General features: G+C 34.3%; 2 protein-coding genes across 8 annotated transcripts in view; both read left to right on the top strand.

The window, feature by feature from the left end:
- Nucleotides 1-216: 216 nt before the first annotated feature.
- On the top strand, nt 217-2,057 carry LOC126762937 (uncharacterized). 6 transcript variants are annotated; one of them, XM_050480036.1, is made up of 6 exons: nt 217-312; nt 376-784; nt 909-1,128; nt 1,185-1,253; nt 1,326-1,691; nt 1,776-2,057. In XM_050480036.1, the coding sequence occupies exons 2-5, from the start codon at nt 595-597 to the stop codon at nt 1,654-1,656; spliced, it is 810 nt and encodes a 269-aa protein (XP_050335993.1). In that variant the 5' UTR covers nt 217-312; nt 376-594; the 3' UTR covers nt 1,657-1,691; nt 1,776-2,057. The 6 variants fall into 6 exon arrangements, with proteins under 6 accessions (XP_050335993.1, XP_050335983.1, XP_050336011.1 ...); XM_050480026.1 differs by having other exon boundaries at nt 1,749-2,057; XM_050480054.1 differs by having other exon boundaries at nt 1,215-1,253; nt 1,326-2,057.
- A 574-nt stretch (nt 2,058-2,631) lies between these two features.
- Nucleotides 2,632-13,684, top strand: part of LOC126767646 (protein tincar) — a 212,095-nt gene continuing 201,042 nt past the window's right edge. Inside the window, exon 1 of one of the 2 annotated variants that reach the window (XM_050485123.1) lies at nt 2,632-3,356. The gene's annotated coding sequence lies outside the window, so the exon portion shown is untranslated. The remainder of the gene's footprint in view (nt 3,357-13,684) is intronic. The other variant, XM_050485122.1, reaches the window with a different exon arrangement.

Raw genomic sequence — 13,684 nt, 5'->3', positions numbered from 1 at the left:
AAATAAATTTCGTTTTGATTAATTCTATAAAAAATATATATTTTTATACGTTTTTTGTATTATAAGGTATTTATTTCTAAAAAAATAATTAATTGTTTTTATGAAATGTAATATTTGGTTGCGTTAAAAATTCTAACATATTTAAAATAAATTATTTCTCTAAACATTTTAATTACTCTTTTCGTACTTTGTGAGCCGGTAACTCTGTCTGTCTGTGTAAAGTAATCTTAAATTGTTAAGGTGAAATAATTATTCAGCTTAAATAAGCTTTGTCTAATATTTTAATTTGATAAAAAATATTATTAAAGATTAGTATGTATTTCAAATAAAATAAACCGGTGGCACCTCTACATTTTGTATATTTCTATTTTCTAGCGATAATTTTTACAATTATTAACTAAACTTCATTATAAAAGCGGTCATGGAAAATATGTTAAAATCGATCTATGTCTATATTTTGCAATAAACGCCGCAGTAAAAAAATTAATAAAACGTGACAAAGAACAATATAAAAATAGGAAAAATATACATACAAATTGTTTTATAAAATATTGATTTTGAGTAACACTTGGGGGGCTTGTAACAAAAAAATTAATGGCTGGAAGACGGAAACGTGGACGCCCACGTCGCGGCGAAGGATCCGCGCTTGATGATATCGATGTACTGCTTGCACGTGAATTTCAACAAAGACCAGCATTTTATGATCGCAATCATCCTCAATATAGGAATAGAGATTACTTGGAAGGAATGTGGATGGATATGGCCGAAAGTGTGGGACAAAATGGTAAGATAAGATGTTTAAATTAGTATTTCATTTATGCGAAGGTATTGAAATTTTTTAATATCAATAATGGGTATAGTAATAAGTAAATACTTAAAAATATTAACTACTTTCTCAATTCCGACAGTTGCTATAGTAAAAAATCGTATGGTTCAACTACGCAATCGTTATAACTTGGAAAAACGTCGAGTGGAGATGTTACAGGACCAATATAACGATCCAAGTATTACATCGCAATGGCCAATGTATAATTATTTAACATATTTAGGTGATCACATAAAAGCTCGTCGATCGTTTACTAAAGAAGTAATTGTAAGACCAAAATCGGCACCATTTTCGAATTCAAGGTGAGCACTTCAATATTGTTTTTTTTTTTATTTGTATGACTAAAAATTATTTAAAGCATAAGACCTGTGCGTTTTGCTTATTGCAGTGATACTGATGGATGCGATGAAGCGAATCCTTATCCACCGTAAGTTAGCTTAATTTTATGTTTTATTTATTTTGTTAGATAAAAAGGTAACGTTTATGTGACCATTTGTAGAACCCCTCCGGTTGCTGCTCCGCCAGAGAGGCAATTAAGAACAGATTTATCCAATAATGCAAATGAGCCAAATAATAATTCAAACTATCATGAAATGAGACCGTCAAGTCCCGACAAACAAATAGATAACAGCCATAATGTTAATCCAAACTTGTGCAAGTTTACTGCTTTTGGGCAGTTTTTAACTTCATCATTGATTGAAATGAATCAAAAGGACGCTTTGTTATTGGTAGAGAAGTTCACCACTGATTTAGTAAAATCATTACTACTTGAAACACATAATAAATCACCGGATGTACAAATGGAAGTTGTTGTAAATGGACATAATTGATAAAGAGTATATTCTGTTTTTATTCGTGTATATATGTAAGTTTTGTTTTACTATTATAATTATGTATCTCTAAGCATTTCAACTAATTTTAGTACTTGTCTACTTTCTTCTGGATTTAGAGTAAATGAATAGTATTAAGGGTACATCATAATAATAGTTTTTTGCATGTACAGAATTGCACCATATTTTAGAAATGAATAAAATGGTCAGTTTATTTTTAAAGAAGACAGCACACAACAGATCTACGCTACTGTAGACTTTTAACGTTCATTTTTATTTAAAATAAGAAAATTTTCCGTTTTAAAATGTATGTATGTCCGCAAAACCATTTGGTGTAACATTTGTTAACAAGAAATTAAAATAAAAATTAGATCTTTTAATTAATATAGATGTGAAATGGACACATTGTATTTGATTTCAATAGTATTTGTATAACAAAGTAAGTGGAAGTCAATTGGATTCTGTGGAATGGAATATTTTGTGTAGTTTTTTAAAGAGTTGTCAAATAAAAAATGGTATTTGCTAGTAGCACTATATAATTATTTTATTACTTCGTCCTAATATGTACATATGTATATTAACGAAAGAAACGGCAAAATGGCGAATAAATTGCTGGTAATAATGGCGGATGAACAAATGCCAGAAAACGTTTAATATAATGCATTACAGAGAACGTATATCGTATATCGTTCTCTGTCATGATAAACGTTCTCTGGAAATAATTTACGTTCTCTGCTATTTATTTTTAATTTTATGCCATTTCTATCAAAGTTATGAACCGTTCAGCTGAATCAGCAATCATTTGGAAAATTTACGATCTGTTTTCCTCATTTTTACGGTCGTGTTAACATATTCTCATTTCTCTCATTTTACATAATCGTTAACATTCTCTCCGGTTGCATTCGTTCGTTGCGTATAACAGTTTACTATTTTGGAGTTCTCTCGCTTCCGCTATGCAATGCAACATTTTTATGCGTCATTTCGTGTGATGTATTGTTCGAGTGCGATTCTTCCGCGGAAGACAATTTCGTTTTCATAGGAGCACAAACAAATTTTGTTAAATTAAAAGGTTGCTTATATGTTAAAAATATTGAATAGTAAACAAAACAAATTCAGAGCGAGTGGAATTTAGATAGTGATTTCAAAGATATGATGCACAAATCGGAAATTTGTTGAAAGTCAAGCGAGGTGTGCAAAACATTTTGTAAATTGATGAAGTGCTTGGTGTCTGGCAAAAATGCACACATACATATGTGTGTCGATGTGATACGTATGCATGCCTGTATGTGTATAACCGATTATTATGTTGAAAAGCGAAGGAAGTGAATTTCTTTTACAAAATATCGCGACAGTTATTTATCAATAGAAATTATAGAAATATATACGCACACATTACATTCATTAAGACGATGTAACCAAAACAGTGTGATTTGTGAAAACAATAATTTATACAAGTAAACAAATGAAATGATAAAAAATAAGAAAATCTATTGTTAAAAGTAAATCAATATCAAAATTAAATATAAATATGTGTCTATATACATGTATGCCAAAAATGCTTAGTATTTATGAAAGCTTATAAAAATTTGAAAATTATTTGTGAAAAGTATAAATTTGTTTATTCGGCAAATAAGTGTTTATGGGAAAAGCAAGATTAATTATAAGAAAACAAAAATTTGCGGAAGTGTTTTAAAGAGTTGGTAAGTTATTAACTTTTTCATTAAATAAGTGATTATTTAGGTAAAAAGTGATTTCAACACCATGATTTTTTGAAATATAAATCATTCATAGTTTTATTGTGCCAATTTTGCAATTATGCTTATATTCATATTTGCAATTGTACATTGTTCTTTTTTCTTAATTTTTTTTTTATTTTTGAATATAATCTATAAATAACATTGGCTAACGCACGCTAAACATTTTAATGTCTGTTTTGCTAAGAGACCGCATCCATCGCTGAATATTGCTCTCTTTTTTGTAGAAACAGTACATTATTCCTCGTTTTTTTCTTTTTTACAAGCTGTCCCAAGAACTTCGGCGCATAACAGTTAAACTTGCTCTAATTCTCATTGGATTTAAAATGTGGCATACACGATCTGTTGGTTTTAGGTCTGTTTACCCAGAGAACATGTTTTATGTTCTCTGGTTTACCGAAGGTGATAAATTTTCTGTTTTTGTTTTTGTTTCCTTTTTTGTTAAGGACGCTTTTTTCGGTAGGTTATATCCTGGCTTTATTAATTCCAAGTACATTAATAAGTATTTTTTAGAATTTTTTTTATGTTCTGTGCGTTGCTGTGATTCTTGTATAAATTTTGCTTAATAAATATAATCCAATTGCCAATTCAAATGGCTCTTGGTGGTTCTAGATATTGATTTATTAAAGATATATTGTAGTAAAAAATTAATTTAGGTAATTTTTTTTTATTTTGTGTTTATTATTTAAAATATACTTTCACTGAAAAAATAAGCATGCCAATTAGATTGTTAATACAAATATTAATATAAAGTCTCCAATAAAACATTGCAATCGCTTTTTTCACTCTTATGCGTGTATTCTAAGTGTATCTATCATATCGTTTACTTCCGGAAAATATCTTTTCTAACACAGTCAAACTTCGTATACAAATCCATTTCCATCAAGTATCTTGTGTTTGTGCACACATTTACGCATAATTTTCATCGCTTCATGCTATCCCCACTGACTGACTTCCTTTTCGGACACATTTGCTTAATAAAACTTTGCAGACGACGCAAAGCATCGATAACATGCACCAACATTTCACTACTCGGCAAACAACACGCTTTCCACGCTTCTCGTAATCATATTTGCAGGTGTATTTGTTTGCTTGCGACACACCGGAGGGTGGTTCGCGTCTATAGCCATCGCATTCCGTCGTTGGTTTGTTATTGTCGCCGTATTTTACCGGTAAAAAAAAGATAATAGGAAAGTAAAGCAACCGACGATAACACAGCAACCCCAACAAGCTACCTTGGGGCTTTCGCGTAACATATTTAGCCAGACAACAAACAGTTCAAACCTTCAAACTGTCGTTTAAAAGTACGTTATGCTCTCTGCTCGTTGCCATCGAACCAACCACAACAAAAACAACAATTGGAATCCAATGGATCAACCAAAGTCAACCAGCCACCCATAGAGCAAGGGAATAGTGTTGCCATTTGTAGCGGATATTATAAAAAAAACATACAAAAATTATGTTATAATGGAAAATGCAAAAACTATCACGAAATTATTATGAATTTTGTGGTTAATAGTTTTTCTTACACTAAATTTGAGAGCTATTTTTGCACAACTAAAAACTACTGAGCGCTGACGTAAATGCATTTGGTAGGAAAACACCGTGAAATAAGACATTTAACAGCTACGATGTTTTACTTGAAACGGAAAACAGCCAGTAAATATCAAAACACTCTAGAACCTATTTATGGTTTTATCGACGCATAGCACAAACAATATTAGTGTGCAAATAATATAATCATATTCGATTGATATATCTTGTTATATTGAGGAATTGCATACTACCAGTTAATATTCTGGAACAGCTTCGTTTGTTGTCTATAAAAATTCTCAGTGCTTAGCGTTAAGCCTCCTGCAACCAGATGTCGTCAGATTGTTTGCTTGTATTGTGTTTCCCTTATAAGTTTTTGCATAGAATAATAAGCTATTGACAGTTATAGGCGAGACAGTACAAGTGATAATAAAAGACAAGCTAAATTTTGTTATTTTATAAAAACAACAATTTTTTAAACTAACAAATCGCAGTAATAGTGGCAACACTGAGCCTATCGGAGCGCAGATTGCTTGTGCGGAAACATTAACATAGCGAGTATGGCAATTTTCTGTATGTCTGCATGTTTGGGCGGCGTATAAAAGTTTAATTTGTTGATTGTATTTGTGTTCGACACCGTTTTAACATTCGTAAAAAAAGAACACACATCGTACAGAGACAGTGCGTGTTCACAAAAAACGTGATGGCGAGTATCGACTGCTGTTGAAAAGTTTTTGAATCACCGACTTTTTTAAATGAAATCGCATAATGAAATAATGCATTCCGAAAGAGTTTTATATATATATTTGCATTAATTATGAACTCTTTGTTAAAATTTTAATTATTTATGAACTAAAAATTAAAATAATATATTGTTATAAATGTTTAAAGGATCAAAATAAAAATGTACTCGTAATAATAAGAGAATATCAGCACAAAAAATTTAAACACACTTTAAATGGTTACAAATTCGCAATTACTCACTTTTTTCGAATAAAAAAAGCTCAGAAATGTTGTAACTAAATGTAAGTTGTTTAATGAAAATGTTTCAATTTTATTATTATATTGTATTCCACTTATACATATTTTTATTATATGGTATGCTCGGTTTTAAAGCATATCCACTCAAAAACCTTCATTACTGAACATTGTGCAAACGATTGACGTGTTCGTTTCAACATTGTGATGCATGCCATTGTTGTGTCTGCATGCCGATGCTGATGGCAAATTTGAATTAATGTCTATGGTATGCATATGTATATACGTAGTGCTGTTGAACGCGCATATGTACATATGTATGTATGTATAAACTCAGACATTTTGTTTCGTGGTGGTCAAGGCATGTCGGATACATACACTGTATAAGTGCATTTATACTTTCACATAAACATACATACATACATATAATTTATGTTTAAAGATATGCGGGGCTACAGTTTCTATTTCAGCATATAGTTAAGCTAAGCATAATTTTAGGCGTTTGCACATGTAATGCGCATCAGTTGGAATTTTAACATGTACGAATGTCGCATAGGTTGCATGCATTCCACACGCTGCAGCCACAATTCTTGTATATACTGCTGCTGTTTTGCATAATTGTCTCTGTATTGGTATACAAATACATCATTGTCACTCGCTTAATACTCGAATCTGCTTTATACCGTTATATTTACGAGCGTGATTTATAATTGTTATTGTGCTGAAATCGAAAGAAGCGAAAGAGTACAGTTTTTTTTTGGGGGGAAAATAGGAAAATTTAAGCTTCTTTTTAGGTTCGTGCGAAGTTTGATCGCCATATGTCAATTGGTATGCATTTGGCAGTTATTTGTTTATGACGCGAAAAGTTTAAACGGCGAATTTTCCACAGAAAAAATTAAACAGAGTTTAGGGAATCGTTGAATCTTTTACAGAATTGTTTTGGGTAGTCTAGTTTATCACGAACGCAAATAGCTCAGTGGCACAAAGCTTACAGTGCAGGTTGTGAAGTAATCGAAAACTTGCCTAATCCATCTTTGTTAATGTTGAAAATATCGACAAATTTAAAAAGGCAGCACTGCTTGATTGACGTTTTGGCATCAGAAGGATATCAGATGGTAGCATATAATGTCAATGCTAGACACCTAAATCTTTAACAAAAACGAAGTCGAGTAGTGGTCGAAAAAAGATGCATGAAACGTGGTTAAGGACCCTACATTCATCATTAAAAGCATCACTACTGGTTATTAGGCGTGGGCTTAAGAATACGTCGTCGCCAATATGTAAAGATGCGCTCCAAAATGAACCGAAATCGCATAACCAAAACCTCGCTGAAAGCATTGAAGAACATCACAGCTATAAGTCTCGGGTGCAGATGTATAGAAAATTGGATTTGCCTCAGTAGCCTTCAACCTTGAAAATGGTTGATAAACATTTTTTTTTAATAAAATAAGCGAAAACTCGTTTTTTTGTCAGTTCGGGTAAATTTTTGCAATTTTTTTTGTCTATCTTGTTAAGGCTTTTTAAATTTTTCACAGCTCATATAATATACATAAACATAGTACATATGTATAAATTGTGAATTAATATTTGAGTAACAATCCGACTTTCCTAACAAATATACAACAATCAGTTGGTCAGCTAGTTAGTTCGACTTTCAACAAATCAAACAAATAAACAACAAACAAATAGTATAATGAATGAACAATTTTCCCGGCATAATTATTGATACAATAATCCCGTATGCTCATTGTGTATTGTTTATTGCCTATTTTCTATTTTTGCTTTTGCGGCGGCGTGTGAGTAGGTATTTCATTCACGATTATATAACCACCTCAGAGGGGCATATTGTGCCTACATTTATATACATATATGCATTATACAAAGGAATATATATGAGTATGTGTATATGCATTAAAATATTGAAACCACTGCTTTCCAATCGTAGCGAGTCAGTGACTGTTAAGCAAATAAGCCGCTTGTCATATTTATATTATTCACTGTACATTCATGGCCTTACTGCATATCCTTTCCTGTTTTAAAGCAAAAAATTTATAAGCTATTCTATTCTATTCGTACCTTGTGCGTAAGTTGAAAAGCTTTAAAAGTTGATATTTTTAACCACTTCAACCTGATTTAGTAAATTTATTTCATAATTCTTTTTTAGTCGATTTTTTTATGTATATCCTGAAGAGGGTATATTAAGTTTATCAGGAAGTTTGTAACACTCAGAAGGAAAAGACGGAGACCCTATAAAATATATATGCATATAAATGATCAGCATAATGAGTTGGGTCCTTTTGGCCATGTTCGTCTATCCGTCTATATGTGTATACGCTAGTCGCTTAGTTTTTGAAAAAGAAGCTGCACTAAAAAACTTGTTGGCACCGCCGATGTCGGACCACTATAGCATATAGCTGCCATATAAACTGAACGATCGATTATTTGTATGAAAAACCTTTTCATTTGAAGAGACATTTTCATGAAATTTGGCATGAGTTATTATCTAAGTAAATAATGCAATCTTCGAAGAAATTGTTCAGATTCAAATCACATCACATAACGACATGAGATTACCCCAAGCAGTGGTCAGGCACGATGCCTTCCTTTCTTTTATAGAGCCAACTTCCCCTGAAGTCAACTTCTGACTTCCAAATGACATCACAACGCGGCGTCACAGTCACCTAAGCGCTGGTCCGGCACAATGATTGCCTTTCTTTTATAGAGCAAGCTGGCAGCCAACTTCGCCTAAAGTCAGCTTCTGGCTTCCAAATCACATTACAACGCGGTGTCACAGTCACCTAAGCACTGGTCAAGCACGATGCCTGCCTTTCTTTTATAGAGACAGCTGGCAGCCAATTTCCTCTGAAGTCAGCTTCTGACTCCCAAATCACATCACAAAGCGGCGTCACAGTCACCTAAGCACTGCTCAGGCACGATGCCTGCCTTTCTTTTATAGAGCTAGCTGGCAGCCAACTTCGCCTGAAGTCAGCTTCTGGCTTCCAAATCACATCACAACGCGGTGTCACAGTCACCTAAGCACTGGTCAGGCACGATGCCTGCCTTTCTTTTATAGAGCCAGCTGGCAGCCAATTTCCTCTGAAGTCAGCTTCTGACTCCCAAATCACATCACAAAGCGGCGTCACAGTCACCTAAGCACTGGTCAGGCACGATGCCTGCCTTTCTTTTATAGAGCCAGCTGGCAGCCAACTTCGCCTGAAGTCAGCTTCTGGCTTCCAAATCACATCACAACGCGGCGTCACAGTCACCTAAGCGCTGGTCAGGCACGATGCCTGCCTTTTCGTTTATAGAACCAGTTGGTCCGAGAGGTCACCCGATGAGATTTAAATCAAACCACTTCTTAAGAAGCTTCTTATTTGTTGGAACTGCCGATATGGGGAATGCAAATGTGTGCAATGAAATTCTGAAATTATTATTTTTGTGAAGACTGGTTTACGAGTTTTTATAAGGGCGTGATTTTGAATAGTTTTTCACACTTAAACTTATAATATCAAAAATACTTTCAATGCCTTCAAATATAAGTATTTTTAAATTCAAATATCTATGGAGTATAAAGTATATGCAACGTCCGGAGGACTAGTGGTGGATTTATATAGAAGGAAAATTTGGTTTGAATACACAATAGCTGCACACATTTAGAGCAGACTATATTTATCCCAACTACAGTTATCCCTAACTACATGTGTATGTATAAATATATATATCTGTGTATGTTGCAATGATAGATAAATTATCGCAGGATACGTTTTGTACTTCCATTGCCAGCACATAACACGTTTCCATATACTTGCATACACATATGTACATCAACTATTATATGTGCACATATGTATACACATATATTCACTCCTATAACAACCTTTAGACGCCCTTGCTTTATTGTTTGTGCCATGCATGTATGCCGGCAGTAAATGCTGCATAAAATATATTTCCTATAAAAACTCAAAAATGCGTATGATTGAAAAATTTAACTATTTTTCAAACAGGGTATTTAGGCATGTATTTAGTATAAAGTGCTTTTCCATGTACTTATAACTTTATATGTAAATATACAGACAAATAAAATGTTTGACGTCTGCAAGTTGTTTCGTTGGGTTAGAAGGTCTGTTGTGGAATTGTGGAAATATTTATGTGCTTATATTTTGGTTGTACATGTTTATATGTTAAACTTGAGCAATGTACATGTTGTTTCACCGCATGGTTTTATAACACGCTGGACTGCTGATATCTGAAAGGATATTTATAAAGCATAGAAAATTTACATAGATATACATACATATGTATATAATATTAGAAACATTATTTTAAGTATATATTTTTATTCTTCTTATTCTTCTTAATTGGCGTAGACACTGCTTACGCGATTATAGCCGAGTTAACAACAGCGCGCCAGTCGTTTCTTCTTCTCGCTAAATGTGTCGGGAAACATTGGATATTCCAAACTTTTTTGCAATAGTCCTTCTCCACTTGGTCCTTCCAACAACCTAAAATGAACAGAATCTTCCGCCCTGCTTTTAACCCCGGCTGAATGACGAACTGCATCTGAATATGCATTTATTTTTCAGAATAACTGGAGTTTTTGATCGTCCATCCGGCACAAATGACCTTTGTCCAGCGTAGCCGCTGTCTTTTAATATTTTAGTGTTAATATGTTTAATTTTTACTAATTTTAAAAGAAGAATGTAATAATACAATATCATCAACTCATCGTTCCATCGAATGCGGCATTTGCTTTAGTTTTGTCGCACACTATACGCGCAAAGGACCATAAATCTTTCGCAAAACTTTACTCTCGTAAATCGCATACGTACATACTACATAAAGGGCCGTTGTTGACATCGTCCAAACTCTGCAAAATGTTTGACGTCTGCAAGTTGTTTCGTTGGGTTAGAAGGTCTGTTGTGGAATTGTGGTAAGTGGTATGTGGGTATTTATATTTTGGTTGTGCATGCTTTTGTTAGAAACTTGAGCAAAGGAAGCATGGTATACGCTGGACCGCTGATATCTGAAAGGATATTTATAAAGCATAGAAAATGTGCATAGACATACATATGTACATAACATTAAAAACATTATTCTAAGCATATATTTTTATTATTTTTTATTTTTAATGAATGTAAAAATTTTTTAAAAATTTTAAATATTCATATTCAGTGCAAAAAATTTTAAGTTGAAACTATTGTAACTTATTGATATTGCGTAGTCGAAAAAGTCTTTTCGCATTTCTAATCAAACTTCAACTTATTTTTTTTTTTAATATTTATAACGAACCAAATATGTACCATTTCGATCCACCACTTTTTCCCATTTTTCCGCTAGAGACTTCCCAACTAAGCTCTCCCAGTTTTTGCCGAGTCATCAAAGATGTGCGTGGTCTATCGTTGTCCTGATGGAAGACGAAGCTCTTTCCGTTGATCAATTCTGGCAGTTTTTTCCGATTGCTTGCTTCAATCTCATCAGTTGTTGACAGTAAAATGTAAAATCAATCATTCGTCCAGGCTGGTGCAGCTCATAGTGGATGATTTCTTTCCAATCCCACCAAACAAGGCTTTAATCCTGGCTTTGCGACCATTTGTTGAGCTTCAGGCTTGGACCATCATATTTTTCGCATATTATTGTCGTATTTGATCCACTTTTCGTCTCCTGTTATCATTCGATTCAGAAATGGTTCGATTTCATTTCGTTTCAGCAAAGAATCGCAGATGTTAATTCGATCCATTAAATTTTTCACAGACAATTTATGTGGTACCCAAACATCGAGCTTCTTCTTGAATCCAGCCTTTTTTAAATGGTTCAAAATCGTTTGATGATGAATGTTAAGTTCCTTAACGATGTCATGGCTGCTTATGTGACGGTCCTGGCCAATCGTTTCCATAATTTCATCGACTTTTTCAACGACAGATCGACCCGAATTTAATTTTTTTTGGTTAAATGAAGTTTAAAATCTCACCTTCTAACACTATATGTTATGACACAATGTGATTGGTAGCACTGGAGATATAGGACTGCAACGACATCTATTGACAAAATACGAAAAGACATTTTCGACTGCCATTATGAAATTACGAAAAATCCTTGTTTCCAAAAGCTTTACTTGAAGCCTACTTATTAGCCAGACTTTGGTCTGGGATGTGCGAATCTTAACGAAAGCAAAGTCACGATTTTCTGTTCGCTAGCTAAGTATATATGTAAGTACATGTGTCGGCATAAACATGGGTATATCAAAGTGCTTGCACCATGAAACTGAATTAGATAAATACTAGCAGTCCAAAAAATCTGACATTCAAAATGTATGAAAAGTAAATGGCGGGTGGCTGGCCGAAAATTGGTGAACACCATTATCATCGCTTTGACTTGACGAGAGGCCAACGCATAGCGGGGTGGAAGCATGCGCCTGCGGCGGCGACATGTGGCGAGGGAGCGAGTGTAATATGAGTACGAAACGTCAGGGGTTGATTTGCACGAAAAGAAAAGAAAACAAAAAAACGTTATAAGTTAAACAAAAACATCGAAACTGCAAACTTTCGAGCTGTTGGTTTTTGATTTTGCCGACACTGACTTTCCCACAGGCATTTGGCTGGCCATGACGCTGGTTGAGCGGGCAGAAAAGCGACTAAGCGAAGAACCGAGTGAGAGGCAGGAAGCGAGGTCTGTTTAACGTGTGGTACGTTATTACCGTACAACCTTACATACGTACACAAAATTGTATATATATGTATATGTGTGTGTGTACTTGTGCGGCGGTATGTCACAGTTGCCGGCAATAATAACAAAGCGAACTCGTGGCTGCCACAAACTCTCAACGTGCGCTGTCATTGCTCCTTGTTCGTATGAGTCGTTGCGCTGCCACAGCGGTCGTTGGCGTTCATTGTCACCAAAAGCGCATGGTTGTACATTGTTGTTGTTTGTTTTTCATCGAATTCTCGCACTCGGCGCTTCTTCGACATTACGAGTATACCTATATTGCTTGCATATGCGGCGCACGCATCTCCCGATAGAAACGTGCAACAAGCAAACGTGTGCATTCGTTAAGTACATAGCGAAAATAGTGGTATACCATTTCGTACAGCGTACTCGGTTAAGTTAAGAAACCTTATCTAACTGACGAATCGAAGGGAATGCATTATATGCATATACTATGTATAAGAATAGCCAGACAAATGGAAGAGCGGCAATGATAACAACGTGTAACACTAGCAGCTGTACAATAACAATGAAAGCTAAAATATTTCTGCTTGTAAGATCCAATGGAAACAAAGAAAACTAATATTTGTGGTCAGACGTCAGTATGTATGGATTTTATGTTACTTTGGAACGCTATGTCTATGCAAACTAGTGTCACACTTTTCTTTATTTAAAGCGTCAAATGGTCGTCAGCCTAACTATTCTGTACGCGGTTCATAAAGTACAACCATCCGAGGCGGGTTAGACCTCTACAAGTATTTACATGTAGGTATGCATAAAGAGTTTCATACTTGTAGGCTATAACTTCGTCTCTGGTAACTTCCATGTCTCGAAAGGGGATTCTAAATTAGCAGCGTTCATTGAGAAACATTATATTTTCTTTGTTGAACTTACAGCTATACTTTCTTGCCAGGGATGAGTGTCATCTGAATGTTGATACCTCGAAACCCAAGTAGTTTACCGCGAAGTTTGCAACACCCAGAAGGAAACGTGAGAGACCTTATACACGGTTTGTCCCGAAAGTAATAGGACTGAGTCGATTTAAAAAAATTTATTGAATC

Source organism: Bactrocera neohumeralis, chromosome 2 (genome assembly GCF_024586455.1).
Source record: "Bactrocera neohumeralis isolate Rockhampton chromosome 2, APGP_CSIRO_Bneo_wtdbg2-racon-allhic-juicebox.fasta_v2, whole genome shotgun sequence".
NCBI lineage: Eukaryota > Metazoa > Arthropoda > Insecta > Diptera > Tephritidae > Bactrocera > Bactrocera neohumeralis.
Note: the sequence above shows the minus strand (reverse complement) of the source record. Positions and strands in the feature narration are given on the sequence as shown.